Source organism: Dermacentor silvarum, chromosome 1, assembly GCF_013339745.2.
Source record: "Dermacentor silvarum isolate Dsil-2018 chromosome 1, BIME_Dsil_1.4, whole genome shotgun sequence".
Taxonomy (NCBI): Eukaryota; Metazoa; Arthropoda; class Arachnida; order Ixodida; family Ixodidae; genus Dermacentor; species Dermacentor silvarum.
Genome location: NC_051154.1, coordinates 330,662,076 through 330,688,365, shown reverse-complemented (window position 1 = coordinate 330,688,365; position 26,290 = coordinate 330,662,076). Strand labels below are relative to the sequence as shown.

Genomic DNA, 26,290 nt, shown 5'->3' with positions numbered 1-26,290 from the left:
TTTGTAGGGCATCCTAACTCCGGTATTTTAAGCGCCGTACTAATTGCGTACTCATTTTTTCCAAGTGATAAAGAAACCCCGCGAAATATTAAAAAAATACCACGTGACGACGCTCCCACCCGCATCATAAAGCAGCGCCCTCAAGTAAGCTGATTGAAAGCAACGGCTTTTGCCTGTCGCACCGCCCAAGAGACAACGCATCACTTTGACAATGGTATGGATGGATCCGCAACAGCAAGTTTCGCGGCATAGCAGCGATTTCTTCCTGTCAATTATACGTCACGCTTCTTATCTGTCTCTCACAGCTGAGTGAGCCACTTGATAAAAATGGTCCTTGATAACGCAGTCGAAGCCATGCTCTGATCACGGGCAAAACGCAATACGCAATGAAATAGACATAGAATATTTCAAAATACCAGCTCTGCTCGCACCGCATCGAAGGAGTGCATGCGCAGCTATACTTCGCGCCAGAAGCTTGCTTCGGACCAAAGCCAAATTAAAGTGAGGGCGTAATTTTTCATGAGTACGTGCTTCCAAAACATGTTCATGGCAAAAAATAAAAGTAAAATAAACACACTCGGAAGTGACCCACGTGTAGAGAAAAGACAAAACCGATGCGTTCAATTAAGTAATGTTCCACTGCCTAATGTTCCAATTTGGCAATCGGGACGTGAGCGAAAAACAAAGGAAAAAGTCAGATCTCAGGGTTGCTCTATTATCGGTGCATTCGTAAGCGCCGTTGAACAATAGCTACCGCTTATAGGACGTGTTCGAATAGGTCCCCTTCTGCAGCCACGCAGTACTGAGCCCACTTTATCACATCTTCAATGGCTTTTTTGATGACCGAGGGTGGGACTCTGCTGCAGACATCCGTTATCCTTGCCATGAGCTCATCTGACTTCTTCGTCTCGGTCACGTAAACACGATCTTTTATGTAACCCCACAGAAAGAAATAGTGTAGAGAGATCAGGGGCGCGATCTTGTACGGGTTCCAAAATGGAACGGAGGCGGTCCGTTCCATCGAGCCGCACACGATTGGTCAATTTGATCGTCACAGTTCAAATTCACCAATCGTGTGCGGCTTACGGTTCAAATTGACCAATCATGTGCGGCTCGATGGAACGGACCGGCTCCGTTCCATTTTGGAACGCGTACAAGATTGCACCCCAGGTGACCTAACCGACCAATGAACAGGCCCGTGCCTTGCACTCCATTGTGTAAAAAGTCGCATTCAGCCAGTTTCGTGCTCGGCTGCTGCTGTGTGCTGGCGGCCCATCTTGCTGATACCACAGAAGTGGAAGACGTGACAGCGGGACTTCGCTGCAAAACCCATCCACCGTCCCTTCAAGGATTTCGTCCACGTAACGCTGTCCAGTCAATGTCTGATCGAAGAAGATGGGACCAATTATACCACCGTCGTAAATTCCACACCACACATTGAACGACCACTGGTACTGGCGCCGAGTGCGCTTTACCCAGTGTGGATTGGAGTCACTACAATAGTGTGCATTGTGCAGATTTACCTGACCATTTCTGCAAAAATTGGCTTCATCTGTCCAGATGACGGTGCCCAGAAAGGTCGGTGATTCATCTGATTTAGTGAGGATCCAATTCGAAAAATCTAGACGATTCTGCAAGTCCCTCGCTTCCGAGCATTGGTGCAGGTTAACGTGGTACGGGTGAAAGACCGAGTCATTTAAAATCCTCCAAACTCACGACTTGGAAATTGGTGCCTGGGCGGCCACGTCTCGCACGCTAGCTTGAGGGTTTGAGGCCATAAATGCCACAACATCCACGCATATGTTAGGACTCAAAGATGAAGTCCTCTGCCGCTGTTTCTTTAAGCTGCCTGTTTCTCGCAGGTTTTCATAATTTCTGATGATTGTCGATGCGTTGAGTCTACCGCCACACTTCCATGACCGATAAATATTTGTGGCCTTTCTTGTGTTGCCATTTGCAGCTCCCAAGGCAAGCATCATGTTCGCCTTCTGCTCATTAGAATAAGACAGGGCGACTGGGGCGATACAAAACACACCTTTAAACCTTTGCGTGGATTTCATCGATCAGCTTCTGCGGTGACAGGTTCTGCGCAGAAAAAGAAAGCCACCCATGCACACTATCTACGGTAAGACAACAGCTATCGCAGCTCGTTTCCAACTAACACCAAACGCGATGTGCTCCTTTTGTCGGGGTAAAGTACAAACTCGACCACGATTTCTTCTTTCTTTCTTTCGTTTATTTCATTCTGGCTAACTCAGAGGGAGCTTGTTCGAGGGCACTGTTTTATTATGCGGGTTGGAGCATCGTCACGTGGTATGTTTTAAATTTCGCGGGGTTTCTTTATCATTTGGAGAAAATGAGTACGCAATTAGTACGGCGCTGAAAATACCGCATTTAGATGCCCCACGTGGTTGCCTACAAAGGCCTCATTGACACTTTGATAATTAAGGCAGTACTTCTCGAGTTATATAATTAATTATAATTAATTAATTAAATATCCGTAACGAAAATATTACTGGCGGCTACTGCACTGTACTGGAAACAATACGCATTAGGTTTGCCTCGCGTAACTACGTTGCTCTTTTTTTAAATCGTGCTGCGTGATAGCTGGGACACCCTGTATATGATCCGGTGGTTTTCATTTATTTAGTGACCAAGGCCTTATGGTCGCTATGGTACACAGCCATAGGGTGTACGGCAATGGGAGGCACGTACGTTCTTCATAAACACGACGCCTATACACGTCCGGTGTTTTGTAGTTGGTACCGTCACTTCGTTCAGACAAGTCAACCCGAAGCGCTCGAGCATAAACGAGGTGAACCACTTTCCATCCGGGCGTGCAATGTCAACGTTGAAATCGCCCGTCATTACGATAGATGCTTCGCCGTCGAACATTATCCATCCAAAGAAGGCTATCATGAATGTTTCAATGTCTCTCACACGACGACGACCACCGGACCATCACGCACCTTGATGGCACAAGCGTAGGCGCAAGCGGAGACGATGGCATCATTCGCCCCCGCCATCTCTTATCGCTGGACTACACCAAGGAAATAGTTCCCCGCGTAGATGGGAACGCCTTCGGCGCGGCCGCCGGCGCCGATCACATTGCCGGTTCTGCTGTCGTTCGCGGTGTATTTGGCCAACGACCTTTTCGTTGACTAGGGCTCATAGAGAAACATATACTAAATAACGTATGTTTCTCTATGTAGGACTTCCGAACCACTGGACGTGCGTTCTGTTGCGTACGCTCTTTCGCGACGTTTGCTCGCCCATTCGCGCTTCTGGGCACGCAGTCGCTCGTTGCGTTGTTCCTCCGAACGAACGGCACGCGGCCGGGCGATCGTGAGTCGTAAGGGCAACTGAAATGAGCGCTAGCGCCATGGTCACGTCACGGAACGGCTAAACGCCGTTGTCGACACTGTTAGGGGAGAGGCGGGCGAGAGCCCGGAGAGAGTCTACGGCACAGGCGGCAGAGGCCGGCATGGCTGCGCGCATGCGCCGCAGTGGGATAGCGGGCACACACAGGCACAGTCATGCGTGGGAGCCGCCTATGTATCCCCTGCCATTGGTCCGGCACGCCGCGCCCTCCTCGCCTTCCTTCCATTTATCAGCGGCCCTGTCAATAGACACACGTGGAGCAGCCGGAGGGGCGAGGGAGAGCGCGCGCGTTAGCAGCGGAGGCGCGCCGCCTGCCTAGCCTCGCCAGCCTCCAAGCAGGTCTGTAGTCGGGCGCAGCCAGGCCGCGGAAACTCCGCTGGTTTTTTTGTCCACGCGAATTGCAGCACCATCCATGAGATGGATGCGAAACCAAAATCGCTTTTCCTTTTTCTCCCTCTCTCAACTTTGTCGTTTCTCTCTCGCCTTCAACTATCGGCGGCGCGGCCCGCGCTCGTCATCAGCCGTGCTGATACCGGCTACAACGGCAGCAATTTTTTTTCTGGCATTATGCGGTCAGTTTTGTGGTTTTCGCCTTCCGCGCTAGCAGTGTGGTCCGTGTGTTACCCTACCGTTGCACGTTTGTCGGCTTTTCCCCGCAATGTCTCGCAGCTGTCACTGTTCGTGTGTGGTTCAATGGTGTGCGAACACATCAAGACGAAGTGAGCCATGCGACGTGAAATTCTACCGCATCCTTAAAGACAACAGGGCCGCGATTTTGTAGCGATGCCTTATGACTTATTTTAGAATAGTCTTATCATCCACCGCTCACGGCCGGCTGATCCCGTTGATAACACGAGCGGACCGTCGCTCTGACCACTGACAAAGCGCGATAAGCGCGAAAAGGCATTATTACTTTAAAGTCATCGCTACAAAATACCGGCCCAGGTGAGCACTTTGCAGTTTACTTCTCGGTGTTTATTTGTGATAGTAATTGTGCGCAGTCGTACATGGCTGTCCGGTAGTGAGGCAGGAGCTAGCTGATTTGAAAACGCCACAACGATGCAGTACATCGTTCTGTCAACAAGCAGCGAACATAAAGCTCCTTATAAATATAGTACCACCTGTGCGTATCGCAAGGAGCACGTGTGTATGTGTGCGCTTTGCACTTATTTCTAGCTAATTGGTCGCCATAGTTTAAAAATGCGTTTCTGACAATTAAGGTTGACATATCACACCTAGTACTCTGCCGCGACCGGTAATGAGCTCAGTTTTGTATGTTCCAATTGCGATGTTATAACTTATAATATTCACTGTTCTTCAGGATGGAATCGTTTTTAAGCTACGCTGGAAGGATGGACCTAATGGGTTGGCCCAGAGATAAGGTCAACAACCGCAGGATATGCTCGGCGCACTTCATGAACGTGGATTTCATGGACCGAGCGACAAGCAGGCCGGGAGAAGCTATTCTGCGCATTTGCCATTAGAGCAATTACAATTAATGTTTTTTACATGTGCGTACATGAAACACCATCCGCGTACGGTTGCATTCTATGTATAGTGTGTTGCACTGTCTGCTTCAATTCTGGTTTTCGCAAACGAACACAATAAAGTGAGTCCAAAGAACTGTTGTTTTGTAAGTGGAATTATTTTTTCAAAATGTTATTTGGGCACGTGCTTGCATGATCGTAATAATGAACGGGATTGCGTGCATGAAAACGCAAAAAGAACCCACTGCGCACAAGCCCGAATGACACGGCTGGACAGGAGAGGAGCGCGGAGCGCGCGCTTCAGTCCGGCGGTGCGTCTGATGACGCTCGCGACAAAAAAAAAAAAAAAAAGAGTGCGCCGCGGACAGCTAAAAAAATAAAAACAGGAGCATTGCGCGAGGCATGAGGGGAGGGTGAGGCGCGGCATGAGAGAGGGATAGGAAAGTAGAGAGGGAAAGGAGAAATGAGCGGAACAACCTTATCATAAAAAAGGAAGAAAAAAGTGCTTAGCGAAAGGGGAAGGGTAAAAAGAAATCGCGCACATTTTTTTCTTTTTTCCGCCACCGTAGTACAGTAATCCATCCGCTAGGACCTAACTGAAGTGCGCCTTGGCGCTAGCGTCCACTGAGCGTCTGCTATAGGAGAACCAATAGGAGGTATAGGAAGATCAACCCCCTGGCGCAGATTCCAGCAGGCTTACTGCGCTAGCCTCGCCACCTGGCCCAACTTCATTCAGGGGGGAACGCGGCATAAAAGAAGGTCGACTGGGGCAAGTGATTAGAGATAGCGGGGGCTCAGCCGGCCGGGAGGGAGGAGGGGCCATGCGCTCAAAAAGACGACGACGCTCGAGCCAATGCTGATGATGATAGTTTTTTTTCTACACGCGGACACGATCCTCGGGAACTGAGCCCTTAACAGCTTCGCTTTAAAATATGTAAGAGCGCCACATATTATGGGAAAATCAACAGCGAAAGTATGGGAAAAAGGGAGAGGGAGGAGGAACTGATAACGGGAAAAGGAGGACTGTCAGAGCCACACTGCTCCATGTCTTTCCGTTCCTCTGCCGTATGTCCCTCTATCGCTTATGAAAGTCAACAGAGCTTGAAAAGGGCTGAGTTCGTGTAGTTTCATTGTTGCGCTGCGGCAGGCACAGTGACACACAAGGTTATCAGAAAACAAGGAACGCACAAGTAAAGCGCGAACAGTCAGCTGCAACCTAAGTTTTATTCGACAGGAAAGAAGAATTTACACCCGTAGCTGCTATCAGCAGCTGCAATTTACATGCGCAGATATAAAAAAAAAGAAACGAAAGGAAGATTAAAAAAAACAGATCTGTCATCTTAAGAATTGCGTAGAAGGTGAGGGTGTGACAGTGACGGCTAGCTTATGTAAGCTTCCGCACCAGCAGCAACCATGGAAAACGCTTCCCATCGGGGAGATGACGCCAGAGCTTTCGGTCTACATATCTATTTCGAAATATACAAAGGCGTAACTGGACATTTATGATGATTCTTCTGTGCTCTCCAATATAATCATGTGCCGTAAAGTTTGTAGCAAAGAAGTTAATTAATGTAATTAGGTTAGTTAGTGAATGAATTACTTAGTTTTTTTTTCTTGCAAATGTCTGCCTGGGCAAATGATTCATCTGTAGTGACGTAGTTCGGGAGTACTTGTAGGCTTCTAAAAAATGTGTTCGAGACAAACACACACACACACACACACACACACACACACACACACACACACACACACACACACGCAAGCAGGCATACAGTGTCACCCTACATCAATACGAAACTCCAACACAAATCACGCCTGGGGTGCTATGCAGGAGGCGCCGAGTTTCTCTTTCGCACGAGTTTTACCCGAGTTTGCTCGAAGGCGGTCAGAAAATGGAGATAGCATGAAAAGCGCAAGAAAAGCGGCAAAAAGAAATGTCGAGATAAAGCTTCGTATGACAACATCAGCGTATCTTGCACGGCACAGTGCATCTGCGTTTAAAGCACAGAAGACTGCGCAACGATGCGCGCCAGCGCCGCGTATTGATAGCAACGTATTATTGCAATTTAGAAATACCGCGACTGTCCAGCTGTCCATTGGCTCTATTCTCGACACGCATGGTGGTTGAACGGCCGCCATTACCCGCCATGTTTATTATCTGATTGGCTGTCGAGAGGTCACGTGCTTTGAAATTTGTGCCGGGAAACGGAAGTTTTGCAAAATGCAATTTTGCGTTTACATCAAGATGACGAAACGTGACGTGGAGCTGCAAATTGTATTAATTGTTTTTTCTGGTCCTTGGCACCTATACTGCGACTATAGCACTTTAAAAAGAAATTGGATGGTAGCGTGCGGAAGCCCGTGCAATGCATGCACAATTTCGCGAATATGTGGTGGCTGTCCAAGATAGCCGCCATGTCAGCTTGCGCATTTATTGAAGGAATGTGTCGTGAGGCGCGGGACAGAAAGAGCCGCTTCGGAAACGTCAAGTTGACGTTGCGTGACGTTGCGCTGGGCCGCCATTGCAGAGATTTTCCGCCATAATTAGTGGTGCGACGTGCCACGCGAATTATGGTAATGAGCGGCTATATGCAATGGCGACAGAGAGGCATTCGTACCGCCGCATTTTCCCCGTCGTTTGGGGCCGTGAAAATCTTTTGTTCATAACGCGTGCTCATAGCATTTGCATCACTCTCGGGAGGTGTTGGCATTTGTGTTTAGGACCATCATTTTTATTAAAAACACATTTGTTTGAAATAATATTGGTTGAACAAAGCAAACTTCCGGCGACGTTTTGCACTTTTCACTGCTGAGTTTGTATCGTAATCGAGATGAAATACTTTTCGCGCCATCGGTGGCTGATTTTCGCTTCATCAGTGGCCGTGGCTGACTCAGTAAAGTGAAGCGAACAGTGCATACGTTCTTTAGGATCGCGCATACAGCATACATAACAGCATATATTATGCAATAAAGAACAAGCTGAAAACAAGCATCGGAACCACATAATTGATAAGGCGCTCGTGATAGCAATGTGAAGCACGTAGCGCTCCCCGCATATGTTTCCGGGTAAAGATTACTGTTGCGCAAGCTGCCGCGGCGACGGCAGCTTGCGACGCGGGGAGTGACATCCATAGCCTTTCGTGTATAAGAGAACCAGCCTAGCAACTGATTTCAATGTTGTTGCAGCACTGCTACCTGCGGCGACGTGCTGCCAAAATTGTCACTACTCCAATTACCACTACTCTTAAATGATCATTCCTACCATTACTCTAAAGTCATAAAGCGTTGCCCCCCCCCCCCCCCCCCAGCAGTTGTAGGGGTGGTTTTCAACAGCTTCGCTGCATATCCACTTTCGCAGGGTCGGGATGGCGAGTATTTTTCTTCTTCAGTGTCAAAGTAATCTTACTTCAAATCTAGTGAATTAGGTTACTTGTCGCATGCAACGCCTACAAAATATTGCGCTAGAAGTGCGTCAGTTCAAGCTGAGCAGCCAGACAGCCCGCCACCTTGGCGGCTTGTCTTGCGTTGGAACCGAGAACCAATGAAAAGAAGGAACTTGTGCGGGAGGCTTTTCTTGTTGGAACGAAACAGAAAGCCAAACCAAACTATGTCTTTGCAGAGAACATGTATGGGCGGAATAACTTCTAAAACTACAACGGGGGTGCAGGGGCGCTTTAATGTGTGCCACTACGGTGTAAACTCAGACGGAAGTACTACAGGATGGTTCCCTTACTTTGATGCCAGGCTACGCAAGACGAAAAAGGCAGCACAGAAGTGTCAACGTCTCGGCCCGCGCAAGCTCTGCACTAGGTTAAAGGAATACTGCAGTACTGTCAGGGAAATTTTGTCTCCCAAGGGCGGATCCCGTATCCCACCATAAGTGACGCAAGTCGAGGTTGCCTTTTTGAGCAACAAATGATGTAAATGGAGATGCAGTGCACTACCACCATCAAAAATGTTACACAAACTGAATGAAACAATATGTGGTACGTGGCCTGAATGGTTATACTCACAAAGTGACACTGATCAAACTTTCGCGTAATTTACATGAGGACACTCCATTTTATTCCGTAGATTTTACCCTTTGTTTTTTTTCAGCTCTGTATGCCCTGGGAAAAATACGAGAGAATGACAGTTTTGCCCCAAAATTCTCTGTTTCTGTCCGTGCTCTAGCATGTCTAAATGCTTGCGGTGGAACAGTAAACAAATGAAAGACGGCACCGATGGTTTGACCACGTGACTCCTTTTTTGGCTGCCCATGAGGTAACGCCCAAGTGACGAAAAACCAAGAGTGAACCCATTTCACAAGTCGTTTGCAGCGCTGTGGAAGCTCCGGGACTCCTTTGGCCAATAGGATCGCCGAATGCCCCTCGGGATGTTTTCTGCTCCGCGCCACAGTAATTAGCGGTAAATGACGTGCATGCGCAAAGGCCCCAACATATGACCTATCGCTGTAACGGATCGTGTAACTATCAAAAATAAATCTCTATAATCGAGCCACTAATCAGACAGTGAATGTCAGAACTATATATATTGCGCTTCGCACGGATATTGCCTCTGTATACGCCTCGTGCCTTTGGCGGTGTTGCAAACAACCGGTGAGATGGAGTATAGATAAGCCAATGACGCTAGAGGCGGGCCGAGGGTTGAATTGTGTCTTGATACCATGAGTTCATTCATCTGAGTGCTTCGCCAGAGCTCGCGGAGGACCAAGCTTTGCTAAACTCAGGCCTTCCTGCATAGCATCTCTTGGCTCGCATTCCGCGTAAGAACAATCTTACGCTGAAGGTTGCTGTGTGTCAGTTAATCGTAATATTCGACCTGTCATTAGCGAAAATGACCCACCAAGCGCAAAAAGTTTCACAAACAAAAACTTCTGTGAATTCGGTCCCCATTCGGAGGAGGAAATCACAATTTTTTCCTTTCGTAAGAACACTTTGTCATTCGCCGGCCGCTTTCGCGAATAATATGCACGTAATTGTGACCGGTTCTTAAGAGTCAATCTTGCGTACGAAGTAGTTGTCAATATGCACCCGAAGCCTGCGGCACGTATTCACACATATTTTCTTAAATAAGTGCTGTCCACGATTGGAAATCGTTGCGGTGGTCGTCTTGTTATCACGCTACTTCTCCAGCGTACGATTAAACTTTGTATCTCGCTCGTTATGATGCCGATCGCTATAATGAGTGGAGCACGAACAAACGCCGGCTAATCAAAAAACGCCTTTATGAAGTGAAATTGTGTGACTAGAAAGATGGTCTTCTTCGGGAGTTGTTGCTAGTTCGTTTTCACGATTGGCCGACGGTCGCTTATATGCGAACAGTACCAGCCCCTACAACTCCTGATAGCGATCAGCCTAATAAATGGGCAATCGCCACAGTTATGAAAATTTTGTGAATACGGACCCTGATCCGTATCTAAGCAATTTTACTGTGACTGAATATAGAAGGCGTATCTGTCGATGGACATGGGATCGGTGATATTCTATAGATGCTGAGTCTTATTATTATTATTATTATTAGTAGTAGTAGTAGTAGTACTAGTAGTAGTATTACTATTATTATTATTATTATTATTATTATTATTATTATTATTATTATTATTATTATTATTATTATTATTAGCTTTCTAGAAGACAGCGCGTTTTTTACACCTGTAGAGCTAGAATTTTAGAAACGTTTCTTATGCGGAATACAACTGCTTTCCTTCACTCAAAAACTCCATCTTGCGCGGATAATAAGCGGATGGCAAATTTCTCGTTTTTTTCTAAAGCTTTTGATAAAATACGTCAAAAACTTCTTCTGAAGCTGTGGAAACTAAATCGTCATTCTAATATAGCCTCATGGCTCGAGCATTTTCTTTTTAAGAGTTCGCAGTTTGTTATTTATGACAATCACTTTTCTCTACATTGACCCATCAACTCTGGTATACTCAAGCAATTGGTATTGGACTTTGTTCTTTTTAAAATCTGTATTAATGATTTACCTAACTGCGCTTCTTCCAACATTAATCTTTTGCCGACAACGGCGTTATTTTTTTAAATTAACGAAGACTCTGACATTAGCATCATGTGAGACGTTATTAATGCAATGTGTAGCTGTTACGACACATCACTAATGCAGTTAAACGCATCTAAATACAAGGCTGTAAGCGTCATCCGATGTGTGTCTTCTGTTTCGTCTCACTATCTGAAAATTCACATGCTAGAATTTGTGCCATCTTATAAATACTTAGGCGTTCACATAACCTCGACCATTTCTTTGTCTGCACATATTAGTAGCGTAATTAACAACGCGAAAATATAAAGCTACCTTTCAAACGAAACGCGTCTTCTCCTTCTCCAGCGAAGTTACCTTTGTGTAAATCATTCATTTATAGTAAACATTCATTATGCGGCATTTATTTGGGACCCCTACTCTACCATGGTCATTAAATCTCTCGACGTTGTTCTGAATAACGGTGCACGTTTTACTCTTAACAATTACAATCGTGCAGCTACCGTCACGTCAGTGTAAAGCTTCATTGCAACTACCACCTTTTTCTTGTCGCCGTAAGTGCTTCCGCCTCGAGTTTTTCCCCAAAACCTATTACCAAAATTTACACCTACGTGCCAGCCTAACTACATCCCCAAATGGCCTCGAAGGGCATCGACCATCGTCACAAGGTTGGAATTTCTGTGTGCCCTACAGGAGCTTCTTATCATTATTTTATTCCTAGCGGTTCGCAACAATAATGGCACCAGTGTTGTACACGTTCCTCTAAAACAGAAACTAAAGCTCATTCATCGTTCCTTCCCAATACTGAAACGAGTTCCCGTTACAAGTTCCTTTAATGCGAAAGGAACGCGTTCCAGTTACACTTCGAACATTGGAACGTCTCGTTACATTAACGTTACATTTTATGATTATCTAATTAAAGTATAGTGTCGGATAATCCTGAGGCGAAAAAAATGAGCAATTTAAAACTCACATCGAACTACGTATGTTATACGAATTTGAACATCGCCGGCAACAGATTATCGAGAAATAAAAAGAATCAAAAGAAACACTCCTATAAGAATTTTTCAGGGAGCACCGGGCATACTCCATAGATGTCTAACTGCAACTTTGCTGCTCGTCTATTACAAGTGCAATACATATGGCACTTTCCACTTCGGTCTTCAAATGCTTAGTCAGGATACTGCGCTTCAAATTCGCAAGTAGAAAGTTACTCAAATGCACCAATATAATTAAATTTCTTGCACAAGAAATCACATCGAAAGAAAAAACACAGGCGTTTAATAAATGCTAATTAAATATTGCAGTATGAGTGGGAAAAAATAAATGTCCAGAATACATATTCGCAACTCAGTTAAGTCACTTGTTTTAACTCGGCAAGAGTTGCATCTCGCTGCTGGTGCCTGACAGACGAACCCATTTTTTAAGCGAGCGTTTTTCATTGCCTCGCAAGTGTTGGCGGTGGTGGTGGTGGTAGTGTCATGCTAAAACTCTATCGAAAGCGTGTCGAAAATTCGCGTCTCGTTCGCTTGGCATATATCAAAATTGGCATGGAAGGGTACGAATGTATGACTAACATGACTGATACGTCATGACATCAAACCATCTCATGCTCGTCAGTTACGTCACGATTAACGATAATAAAATCACGTGTGGCGCATACCGGCATTGGAAATGCGCGTATGAGCCAGGGACAAGAATGAAATAAAGGAAGGAAAATAAAAAAGACAGAAAGAAAGGAAGGAAGGAAGGAAGGAAGAGAACGAAAGAAAGAAATCACGTGTGGCTCATAGCGGGGCCGCACATTTGAGTTCCGCTCCCAGACTAGAGCAGGTGCGGGGAAAGCTGCGCCGGGGCCAGATCACGCGGCGCGCTCGACAAATCAGGGCCGTTTGGTGGGTCACGGGGAGGGAAAGGAAAGGGGCGTGACACACGCTCCGCCGGGCTTCCCTCGCCTCAGATCAGTTTCGGGCTCCGGATGGGAAGGCCCGTGCGTGGTGCATTCCGCCGAGGAAGAGGCTGCGTTTGAGCGACGGCTCCGCGAACTCGATCGGGAAAGGGCTCGTCGTCGACGTGTCGATTTTAGCGTGAGGGTTTCTGAAGCCCAGGCTAAACGTCAGCGAAGAAGCGCGGACCCCAAGTTGTGGGAGCACGATGTTGAGGCCAAACGTCAGTGAAGAGCCGCCGACCGTGAGTTTAGGGCAAAAGAAGCGGAACGACTGCGACAGCGTCGTCTTGCCACAAGCTTCGCTTACCCCCCTTTTCTTGACCGGGGAAGTGCTGGTGATTTTTTCGTTAGTACTTTGTTGGCAATATTGAAGAGCCGTTCCACGGAAGCGCTTGAGGGTATGCCGTGTTGTACTTGAGGAAAAGTTGGTTAAATCCCTCGAAGTTGTTCATATGCGACAGAGGTTAGTCAACTGGTACCAGCAAGTACCGCGGCAGCTCATGCTGTGCCTCGGCTGGGAGTGTTCGGTGTCCGTGAGGATGTGAGGACTGGAGACTTTCCATCCACTACGAAGTCCCTCGAGTGGTGCTGCGATCCTGACGTCATGGTTCCTTTCCGACAGGCCGGCATGCCGGCATGGAGGAAAGAAACTACAGGAGGCAGCGTCACGTGGCAATCTTGAAGCCTAGCAATAAAAACACACAACAGAGATCTCATGAAAAAAAATGCCCCACAGTCACGTGACAGGCAAGTAGTAGTAGTTTGCGCCTCACGTGGTCGCCCTGCGTGACGTGCTGCGTACGTGCGTGCGTCTGTTCAATGCCGTGGAACGTTTACAGAAGGAACGCCGTTCCCTCTGCCGTTCCTTCATAAACGTAACGAGTCACCGTTACAGTTCCACTGAGCCTTATTGGAACAGCAGCGTTACTCCGTTCCTCCCAAAAGGAACTAGTTCCAGGAACGCCGTACCTTGCAATGCCGTTCCGTACAACACTGAAGGGAGCCACCTTCCCGGCCGGGCTGTCACTATTTCAGACAACGCAGAAAATTTTTTAACGCCATAGCAGATATCGTCACCCCGAGATGCGCATGTACTTGAGATGATTCTTTGTTGTCCTCTCTGTCGCTGCATTTTTACACATGCATTTTCTTGTTCTAACGTACCACCCCCCCCCCCCCCCCCCCCGCTAACACCTCTTGTGGGTACAGTAAAGCAACATTATAGCAAAATAAACATGAATGGTGAAGTTTCGTAGACGATGAAGCCTTCACAATTTGAGAACCAGGCTCGTGCGAATCCTGAAACTGCAACGATATAGTTGATAGTCCACTGCATAGAGCAAACATAAAATCAGGTAGCGCTGCTGTCGTCTTTTGTCGAAGCATTGTGGTTCGTGTCTCCAGTCACGACCACTGAGGCATGCATCATTAATACCGCTGGAATCAATCCGTGGATCCGCGGATTAATAGAAATCTGCAGCACTAGACGTTGCTTGCAGTAATCTCACAGATTAATTGAATTAGAGCTATTGAAGAAAAATTACACAAATCATACTGCCTAGTCTTGTTCCAGCGATTGTCAGTGGCTGCCGGTAGGCACATTTCATAACCCTGCAGGCGTGTTGCTGCTAATAATTGCCAAGAACCTGGGCATAAATGGGCGTCCTTGCTCGTAAAATATGCAAATGTTGGGTATGAAACAAACTGGTTAGGTAGAACTGTTTCTACTCCATCACGACGAAGCGTGCCTCTTTCATTTCTGGACTGGGATGAAAACTTTGTGACATATTTGTGGAGGATTGATGACGAATACCAAATACCACATGTTAAAATAAGCATTTATTGTCCGGATCTATTTTTGTACTTTTTTTCTGTTTTGGTAAAGGACAGAATTATGTAGACAGCATCAACGTCGATGTAGTTTTCCAATGTTACGTCTTGATGCTTGCCAGATACGTCTTGCCCCAAGCTAATAGCATATACTGAAGCAAAAACTCCCTGATGAGGCAGCCTTTTTCATTGGTGTGTGCCCACATTGGAAATTTTGCATATAACTCGAGTAGTCCTCAACTGATTAATTTGTAGTCATTTCCTTTACAAAAATATTTCAATATTTAAATGCTCTTCCATCCGAATAACTTGAATTTTAGATTGAGATTTGACAAAAAATTTGCACATTGAATTCTGTCCATGTATGCAGGCTACCGGAAGCTTCACGGCTGACACCGGTCTGTAGAATTAGATGAGCCTGGAGAAGGAGGGTTTTCTGTCAGCTAATACATCGCGAGTTATTCTGCGAGCAACATGTTATGGTGATGACAGGGAAATTTAAGCTCCTGCTCAGGCGTGATTTGTATTGGAGTTTCGTATAGATGTAGGGTGACACTGTATGCCTGCATGCGTGTGTGTGCGTGTTTTGTCTCGAGCACATTTTTTTTAGAAGCCTACAAATATTCCCGAACCACGTCACTACAGAGAATCATTTGCCCAGACAGACATTATTTGTAAGAAAAAAAACTAGGTAATTTATTCACTAAATAACCTAATTACAAAAATTAACTTCTTTGTTGCAAACTTAACGGCACATGATTATATTGGAGAGCTCGGAAGAATCATCATTCACATTTCGAAATAGACATGTCGACCGAAAACTCTGGCTTTAAATTATTCCATTATTATTATTTGATTTGTAAACATACACACAGGAAAGAAAAAGCGAGGAGCAAGGCTGGCAACTGCCACCGGAAGGGGCACAACGCCTGCCTACTCTTCGGAAAGGAGGAGACAAACATAGAAATGAAAGATAGAAAGGAGGGGAGGCAAGAAAGAGCGAGATGACAAATCTCAAAGAATAGAGTACAACATACAGTAGGGCCCGTCCCTGCAGGTCACGCTTCTAAAGAATGTAAAATAAAAGAAATAGTTGCTGGGTTACAAACGTGCCCATAAGTTCGTTGCTTCTAGAAAAGTAAGGAGAGCGCGATGAGCTTGATCACGTCGAGACGCACAACCACTGGGGTATAAACATTCGTCTAGTGTCGTACACCGCAGGCCAAGGAGATCATAGTCCCTCATTAGCGATATGCGTTGCGCACTGAAAGCGGGACACTCAAATTTCAGGTTCTGAAGTGTCTCGCAGCCACCGCAAGACGTACACGATGGACTGGTCACACGTCCTTGTCTGTATAAACGTTCGTATTCCATCAATTGCCGTGATTACGCATGCGGCACCCAGAAACGCAGCCCTCCGTTCACAGCCTCTGTGGCGCCGAAGTGTGGCGCAAAACGAAGCTGATGTCGCGCTTGCCTCATTCCACGATCTGGTTACAATTGGCGCTTTTGCACCCCTCCCGATTTGACGCATGGTATAATTTCAGCAGCAGAGGTGAGATAAACCACCTCACCATGTGGTATAGCGTAGCCTCATAGCGAGTTACCTAATGGGTGCCAAGAGAGGGGAAGCACAGTCGAGCACGGCAGAAAACTATAGGTGGAGTGATGAAATCTGGAAATTTGCAGCCGCAAGTTGGAATCAGCTAGCACAAGACAGGGGTAATTAGAGATCGCACGAAGAGGCCTTCGTCTTGCAGTGGTCATAAAAATAGGCTGATGATGATGATGATGGCGAAGCTTCATTTGGCTACGCGCCACTGCGTTACATGGGTTTGCACCGCGAGCCGCAAGTTGCGTTGCCGCATGCGTAATCCGGTAAATTGAACGAATATTTTGACGCCAGCTATTTCGGTCTACATGTCCATTTTGGACTGTAGAAAGGCGTAACTAGATTTTTACAATTCCGCGAAACTTTCCAATATAATCATGTGCAAGTGCTGTAAAGTTTGTAACCAAGAAGTTAATTATTGTAATTAGCTTAGATGCAATTTATTTACTTTATTTTTGTTTTGCAATTGCGCCCGACTGGGCAAATAAATATTCTGTAGAGGCGTATTTAGGGTAAACATTAGCGGATTTTTTTTAGTGTTTGAAATAACAAAATAAAAATAAAACACTGTATATGAGTATGGGGATGCATGTTTTTTATGTGCAGTGAAAACACTAAAATGTCGAATTACTGGGTTTTGTTCCAAGGTCATTTACGAAGCACCTAAAGCAATAAAAAAGTCAAGGAGTCTGAATTATCGCGGCGCAGAAGCGCGGTGCCCGCTAGTGCCATTAGCGCTCTGCTACGCTTCGCTAACTACGTACCCCAAGCCCTCCTCCCCTCTACGCACACACACTCCCCTCCCTACCTCCTCCCATTCTCCTTTCTCTGATCATCCGCGGCAATCTACTGACGGCGGTCACATGGTGTAGAGCTCGACATCATTGCAGCCAGGGCAGCTACTTCATTCGTAAAATACAGTTGGGGAACTGAATGGCCTCACTCTGCTACGTGATAGCGCCTATAGAGCTCGGCAGCGACCATTAGACCGGTGTCAACGAAGTAGGCAGCCCAGGCTTTTTCGTGATCGTCGTCGCTTTGTCACGCATTGTACATCCTATGCTGCTTTCATTTGTAATCACTGTTCCTCACCATTCCGCTCTCGCGGGCGCCTGATTGCTTCCATTGACGATCTCGCTCTCCGTTCTTGAACGGCCGAGGACATAAACGGCTAGCTTCGGCGCGCGGCAGTAAACACTATAGTGCTTTTTCTTCACTGTATTATCTTTTCCGACCTAATTTGGTCTCATCTTGCTCTTATATGCACCAAACGCGCATCTTTCGAAAATAGCCGTTTCTGTAGGGCGTGGTGCCCATGAAGCCAACATGATTGTTGGCTTCTTGATCACGTTCCCTGCATCGCTCTTAAACATGTACCATGAAGATGAAAAACACCCGTTGCACTTGCGCTTGTTTCTCTGTCAGTGAAATATTCACAGGTTATCAGAACTATCAAACCGAAAAATATCCACACATTGGGCTAGTTCTGTAAAAGTGTGATATAAAGGAACGTGGTAACAACACTGTTGCTGAGGATTTCTGCGCAAGAATAGCTGGCTTGCCATCACGACCTGTATCATTAGCACGTGATGTTGTGGCATCCAAGGACCCTCGCATGGATCTCTTGTTCTCTATGGAGGAGCTCGAAGCTGGGCTGGCGACTTGTAGGAAGTCATCATCGCCTGGGCCAGACGGAGTCACATACAAGGCACTTGGAAACCTTGGCCACAAAGCCAGCAGTGTACTCTTGGAGAGGTACAACGAATACTGGCGCGAAGGATTGATTCCTTGTGAGTGGAAAGTCAGCTGCCTAATACCATTACTTAAGAGCTCAAAATCTCCATTAGACTTGGCATCGTACCGTCCCATCGCTCTTGCCAGTTGCGTTGGGAAACTAATGGAAAGGATGGTGTTGACACGTCTTGAATGGTATTTAGAACATAATGAGGTATATCCGAATGCAATGGCGGGCTTCCGGCGCGGTCGGTCATCGTTCGATAACGTGCTTGACTTGGTAACATCCATTCAACACCAAAAGAGCATGAAACGTTTAACGATGGCGATGTTTCTTGATGTGAAAGGCGCATATGATAATGTAGCGCACCAAGCAATCCTCGATGCTTTGATCGATGTGGGCATTGGTGGCCGTGAACTGCGCTGGATTCACAGCTATTTGGAGGATAGATCCTTCTTCGTACTTACAGAAGATGGAATGACATCCCACCATCTCACCAGCAAAGGTGTGCCACAAGGCGGAGTGGTAAGCCCCACGCTCTTCAACGTTACACTGCTAGGCCTTGTTGGATCATTGCCAAGGACGGTCCATATATCCCTCTATGCAGATGATATCTGCATCTGGGCGGCCGGCGTAACTCCTCCGCAGATGCGAGCGAGACTGCAGAAGGCGGTCACACAAACATCGTCTTATCTGCGTATGAAAGGCCTAAAATTATCCTCCGAAAAGTGCCGATTAGTCGCATTTACGCGCAAAACAATGACTCCATATGTTATACGCATAAATGGACAAGTAATTGCTTACAAAGCAAAACACCGCTTCCTTGGAGTCATCATCGATTGTGATTTGTCTTGGACGCCACATATTTCATATATAAAAAAGAGGTTGACTGCAATAGCAGATGTATTCAAATTTATCGGCGGAAAGTCTTGGGGTGCATCTGTGCAGTCGATGCTACAGCTGTACCATGCATTATTTATGGGCTTCCTAAGATACAGTCTGCCCGTGCTGGGAAGCACCAGTAAAACGAACCTTCGAACACTCCAGAGTATGCAAGCCCAAGTTCTACGGACGTGCCTCGGCCTCCCTAAGTGTGCATCCACAGCGGCCACAATCGCCATAGCACGTGACCACCCTGTATCAACGTACTTTGCAGTCGACGCTCTCAGAGTGCACATTCGACATGTAGCAAGGTCGCCCTTTCACCATCTGGCTTGCCTGCCAACAACTAGGCCGCATACGTGTTTTAGCCGTCTCCTGACTATACACGGAGCATCGCTACCATCGAATTACGTCCCTGCAGCATGGTCTTCGTTGCCACTGTGGTCTCTGCATTCACCTCGAATATGCCTCACCATTCCAGGCGTAAATAAGAAGGCATAAATGCCGTCAGCAGCATTGAAGCAGGCAGCATTATTGCTACTACATGAGGTCCACAGTGACCGCTTACATGTTTACACAGATGGGTGTAAATTATTCATGCACTCCAGTTCAGCAGCTGCAGTATTTGTCCCAGCAAAATCTGCAGTAATAAAATTCTGGAAATCGCACTTGACATCGACGACGCCTTTGGAACTTACAGCTCTGTGTGCAGCAATGAAATTTATCGACCAGGAACCGCCCCAGAAATGGTCTATCTTCTGCGATTCCAAGGCCGCCCTCCAGAGTTTGCTCTCTGCACTACGCCGTGGACCCCACGAACGACTTGTCGCGGACACACGCGAAATTTACCATCAGGCAGTTGACAAAGGACATGACATCGTCTTTCAATGGCTGCCAAGTCACTGTGGTATCTTTGGAAATCAGCAAGCGGACGCAGCCGCTCGATCTTCACATACCAGTACCGATTGCGTCGCTATCCCTATGTCCAGAACAGACGCAGCACGAAAGCTCCGTGCGCTTGCTCGCGAGCTTACGTTAGCCCACTGGAATTCAACGGACTTTAAAAACCAGCGCCTCTGTTCCCTAGATCCTAATCTGAAGCTCCGCCTTCCACATGGCTTACCACGACGGGAGGTAACTCTCATTTGTCGCCTAAGACTTGGAGTAGCTTTCACCAACGCGTACTCTTACCTTATCGGAATGGACACAAGTCCAGATTGTGAAACTTGCGGGTGCAAAGAGACGATAGCACATCTTCTGTGTGATTGTCGTCGTTTTAGTGTACAAAGGAAAGTCCTCAGAACCACGCTCGACAAGATAGACAGCCGTCCCCTTACGGAAGCCAGAATTATTGGTCCCTGGTCCCAGCCGATGCCGGAACGAACTGCTTTAAAAGCGCTAGTACGCTTTTTAAAAGAAACAGGACTTCGTGAAAAAGTATGGGATTGTGCGGACTGATGTGTTTCTTTTTCTTCTTTTTAATCTTCTCTTGTTTTCTAATCTTTTCTGCCCTTACCCCATACCCCTGTGCAGAGTAGCCAACCGGACACTTAACCTCGTTAACCTCTCTGCCTTTCACCTCTTATTTTCCTTTCTTCCTTCCTTCACTGTGCTTTCGAAACCACTGGAGCCGCGTTCACACACACATTGCGTAGTTGCGCATTCACTTTGAAAGACAATGTAGCGTAGCTTCCTAATATACTTTTCATCGCTGTAGCTGCGTTGATTTGGTATGCAGTGATCGTGGCATGGTTGGTTGATGATGAGGGGATATATCTTTCAAGCAGGCCTGTCGATTCGCTGGAGAGTGTAGTACATACATGATTCTATAGCTTACGATATATCTCAGTGAAACGTCATGTGTTCAACAAACACAGACTGGGACAAGAATGTTAGGGGGCTATCCGAAACTACGTATATTATGTTCCTAAAACTTTAAAATAAACAAAAACAATAGTGCGTGATTCAATAGTGCATGTTGTTGGGCGAGTCGGTCGTACATCGTTAAGCAAGGTGCTACGCAATAAAACATTGACCTCGTCCATATTTGTATTGCGTAGCACCTCGGTTAACGATAATGCATGAACTTGGCGTCAAGGCATCGCTTACACTGCTGCGCTTCACGCCCATAGTATATCGGGACTGAGCTCTTTGCGCATCATCTTGCTTACAATGTACGCTCGGAAGAAGCAGTTCCGGGTTACAGTTTGCCTTCCCTGTGGTATCCAAGTGGCGAATATGTGCGCGTCCTGCGCATGCATACAACGACTTGGGGAACTATAACGTAAAATGATTCCAAAATGATTCCAATTTCTGTAGTCAGCCTGCACGATTGGTCAAAAGGTTTTCGGGCCACTCCCAACTTCGCCTGTCTGTCACGCGACGTCAGGAAAACCGCAATAGCTCCCCACCTGATATAACTTGTACACACTGATTATGAATGATTAAACCGCACAAAAGAAAAATTATCATTCCTGATTCGACGCCTTTTCACCATTAGCCCACTGCTATTGGTCCAATGTTTTCTGGCTACGCCCACTTTACCTGTCTGTCACGCGACCTCACAAAACCGCGCATACTCGCCACGTCAAAGTGACGTGTATGCGAAAAATGTATTAATATGCCGAAGAAAACTGAAAATTTTTATGAATAGCCACAGACTGCCCCGTTCCGAAAGGAATAGAAGATGGCTGCCCGCCGATCGCTCAGGCCCTGGCTACTCGCACCTGCCGGTGAGCATGTATTTATTTGCGTATGATAAACCTTTTGCGTGGCAGTAAAACATTATCGAGCCCTTTCGGCACGCATACGACATCGCTCTGCCAACTATTCCTTGCTGAGGATCTGTTTTAGCAGCATTCTTATCTTGCCGTTGCACGCCGCCGCGATTTTCGACCAGCCACCGCAAGCTAAGTAAAGCGAAGCGGACCAATCTGAGAAGACGGCACCACCCTCTCCATGCGGTTATCTGTTTTCACTGTGCTCGCTCGGCCCCATCGAATCCCTCTCCACTAGAGCATGCTCCTCGCGGCTTGTCAGCCAATTAGATAAGAAAAACCGCTGAGTGTACACGAGGTTATTGGTGTCGAAAGCGAACAAAGGTGACCTCCTATAAACGAGGAGAGTGTTTGATTGGGTTGTTCAGACAACGCTGCGTGTCACCGCCCGATGCTTGCGTCGGTGGTTGCGTACATTGGACGTCAGGAGTTTGGAATCAAAACAGTTCGGAATCATTTTACGTTATAGCGCCCTGGGTATCGATTCTAATAACTGAGCTTCAACGAAGGCTCGAAGACGACGCGTAACCTAGTGCATTCGCAAGTAATAGGGGAAAGGACGTCTAAGCTAACAAGTGGCATTGAAGCCTGGCTGTGTGTTTCCTTACTGCGCAATTGGACACTGAGCTGCATACCCCTGCCGGAATTTCATACTGATAATAGCACAGCCGCTTCGCTGAGGCAGCTTAGCATTCACCGAGAGACATTATGCATCACGTCAGTGTGATGTGTTTTGTCACCATTCTCGGGGGCGTGCAGGTGTTAGAGATGGAGAAGGCAGGCGCATGGCAACACAGCGAAAGGATTTTTAATTACGCACGAACCCAAGACCCGAACGAAAGGAAACAAAAATAAACAAGCACACTAAAACACACCGCGGGGACAATACTAACGAAGTTACAACCTAAAGCCTAATATACTAAGAATGTTCCTATTGTGCCTACACTCGTCTGTGGCGGCTAATCCACCAAAGTCAGGCAACCTTGTATTAACGCTGGGACGCGGCGAATAAGAGTCACCTTGTTGTGTTCGTCGTTGCACGTTTGTCCGAGTCCGAAGCTCGTCGGCTCTTTCTCCCCGAATTCAGCGCTCTTGTCCATTCTGCAGACGTCTGTGCCTCGCTGTCATCGCGTCGTCTCTTTTGTCGGTGTTTAGCTCATTAGTGCTCCGTCGGTGGCGAGCTCATCATCTCGTCATTGATGGCGTTCGCCGTAGCTTAGGCCCACCTGCCTAGGCCTAGCGTCGGGATGCGTCGCAACTTCTTCAGGAGTGCCGACGTGGCGTCCCGAGGAGATTCGAACGTGCCGGTCTGCCGCAGAAGGGGGATCCTCTCTGGGGTGCCTGGTCCTGCCGTGAGAAGCTGCAGCCCGTCCAGGAGCCTCGCCCGAACTTGCCGAGGTCGACGGCCACACCTTGGACGGCCAGCGTCGCGGACTCAACCAGACCCCCAAGTCTCCCGTCGCCAGAACATAGCTGGAGATGCGAGCTTCCTGACCCGGTGCCACGTTGAAACTCTACGGACAGCTCCGTTCATCCCTCGACTATGCCTCGGTTCGTGCGCCTCGCGCGCTCGCGCCGTTCGGAACCCCGTGTTTCTCGTGCTCCTTTTCTCTTTCGCGCCACCGGCGGCCTCTTACATATGACAGTCAGTTTGGCGTAAACTGTGCTGGCTCCGTGATGTGCTATGAAACACTTCTCATGTGTATTTTTTTGCTCAAGGAAAGAAACTTTTCCGCACGATGAACGGCAGAAGACGGAGAGATTGCATCAAGGAAGAAGTTCCTATAAAATTTCATCTAAAAGCCCGTGTTCCCAAAAATGCCTTACACGGAAATTATTCGTACGAGCCAATCCTGATGATGGGGATGATATAGATTTCGCAAATTTGTCCTGGTTTTTTTTAAGCTCAGCGCAGCACGACCACATTAAGTCGCAAAACACGTGCGAATTGTTTGTCACGGATTCGCCCCTATATGGCGTAAAAGAGAGGTAGTCACATGGTGTGACCATTGTCGTGATTCTCTTGTTGTCGCTGAAATGGTTTACCCGATGGGTAAACGTGCAGTGGACTCCACTCAAGCACGACATATCAAAGCAAGTGAAGGGACCGAATTGGCAAATAATTTCGTTCGTAAATGCTCCTCGCCATTGACCGGCCCCCTTGGGTGATATTACGTCCAGCATCACTATCGGCTGGCATCTGTTTTGCTAATAATTTTAGCGGAATAACGTTTTGTCAATACACGCAAATGGAGGGTGACAGGTTCAGGTGAGGAATTTGGTCTAATCAGTCGCCTCGCAGATACACACCGATGATGTCACGATCGTATTGGTCATCAGAACCAGTTAACCGAACCATGGCGTCTTCCACAGACGCTGCTGCTCGTTTTTTCTTCTTTTTTTCTGTTTTTTTTTTCGCTATAATAAAGCAACTTGCGGTGACATGTGACTTATTCAGCAATTATTTTCATATTCAAGGGTGAAAAGCTATAACAATTCGTCGAAAGCTTACATTGTGTGAAAAATGCTTCACTTCCATTTAAGGGCCCTGTTTGGGAAGGTGGGCATGGTTCGGAAAGTAAAACACTTGCCAACGCGGTGAAAGACTGACTTCATGTATATAGGAGTACCGCTATGCGACGTGACCGAGGTCAACAAAGGATACACCCCACGGGCTGAACTCACAAAAGCTCTTTGTTTGAAGAACAGTGCGGGCGGGGGGCGGCCGACATCGCAAATGTTACGTTCGCTTTAGCTATTGTCAGGTGTCTATTCTTACGAATCGCATTCACCGTAGGTCTGCCTTTATGAATGCAGGAGCTAGCCACGAAAAGTGCATAATTTCCGCGGCCCTGCTTTTCTATAGTGCTATTGGCATACAAAACAGAAGCTCTACAGGTTGCACAAGCGAAGCAATGCGATATATAGACGAACCCCGCCTACCTAGGGCACGGTCTTCGAGCTCTCCTATAGTGACGTCACACTGGTGGACTGACCGCCCATGCATTCAAACGGCGACGCACAGAGGCATGCAGCGGCGCTTATCGAGTGCATACTTTTATACGCCATGTTTGGCGAGGAGTTCCTTGCTCCACGATGTTCACTCTTAGCCACTCGTGCACTCAAAATACTTGAAAACAAGTTCTGAGCAGCGCAGTAAGTCCTCAGACCACGAGCTTGGCAACAGACGGTGAAGAGGCTAGGGGTGTACTTCCTTTCTGGTCCGAACAACAGTGCAGCTATTTGGGAAAGCCCCGTGCTTGACCATACCCAGACGTGCGAACAGAAACAGCCACGTTGACATTTGGACGGGTTGGAATACCATTACGAATTAATGATAGCGTGCCGGACGCGTCCTACTCCCAACTGATAATAAGCGTAACCAAAGCAGGTAACGAGGTCAAAACTTGTCGAATACCATCCCGGCATGTCTTTGTGACAGTACAAAGCTCACAGCGCGAGACTAAGAGCCCTTATGAGAGAGTCTTCAGTGCTGCAGCTCGAATCATTTACATTCAAATGTCGAAAGGTCACTAAAGAGTGTTTTTAAAACGAGAAGCAGTAGAATATTTTGTCGTCTGCAAGAAATGCACCCAAGAAAGTTAGATCAGATTATTGATATTTGTAAATTTTAAAGAAATGTGGTGAAAGTAATGCAACGTGACAGTGACGTTAAAGTTGTTCGATTACTTCCTTTGGGCATCGATGCTCATTTCATTTATTTCTGAAAGTGCCCAAGAAGAGCTCTACGCCTGAGTATTGGTGCACTTCTGTTACACATTGAACAGAAAACAGAAAACCTGAAAGAACGGAGGTACAAGATGCAACAAAAATCGAATTAAATCAATGCAGACAGACTTACTGACAGAGGGACTGACGTTCTCAAGAAAGGTTTTAATTTATAACCGCTTCTCCTTTTCTTTTGTTCTTTGTAACGTTTACAAGAACTGACGGCTAGTGCAAATTAGCAGAGTGACAAGGCCCCCTGCCCGTCGGCAAGGGGCATACGTGGCGGCGGTACCACGGGCGTCTCACCTGCAGCGCCGCTTCGAGGTCCAGGTCGCGGAAGGGGACGTGGTTCGCAGCCAGGATGCGGTCCCCCTGCCTGAGCCCCGCGCGGTGCGCCGCCGACTGGGGGTCGACGTGGGCCACGATGAGACCACCTCCGGGCTCGGCGGCGCGCACCTCGAAGCCCAGCCGGCCCGAGTCCAGATGCCGGCTGGACGGCGACCGCTGGAAGGTCACCGTGCGCACCGACTCACGCCACGACGACGACGACATGGACCCGCGTGCCAGCTTCCCAGGGCTCTGCACCGGGCCGGCCCAATCAGTTCACAGGTGATATGCTTTTTAGATTATATCAGGTAAGTAAGGGTTGATTCCGGCGCTCACCGTTTTATCTTCAAATACTCACCTGCCGCTTTCGTTTTGCAACAAAGCTCATCTATGGAATAGGTACGTTGATACGTATGCCACTTTCAATCGGCCGATGGGGTAGTCGTTTGTGGCCGCGCGCGAAACACCCTAAGTGTATCGGTAGCATGGCTGCAGTGTTCATTAAAATCATGAGTCGTCATGTGTACAGAATGTAAACAGCATGCTATAACAATCTTCAAATGACAGGCACAGGTCAATCGTGAC

At 47.2% G+C, this 26,290-nt stretch overlaps 1 protein-coding gene across 1 annotated transcript in view; it reads right to left on the bottom strand.

Moving 5' to 3' along the window:
- LOC125943252 (PDZ domain-containing protein 11-like) overlaps positions 1-25,949 on the bottom strand; it is a 52,015-nt gene extending 26,066 nt beyond the window's left edge. The window contains exon 1 of the mRNA XM_049662063.1: positions 25,685-25,949. Within this exon, the coding sequence (XP_049518020.1) occupies positions 25,685-25,930 (246 nt within the window). The 5' untranslated portion in view covers positions 25,931-25,949. The remainder of the gene's footprint in view (positions 1-25,684) is intronic.
- Positions 25,950-26,290: the final 341 nt, after the last annotated feature.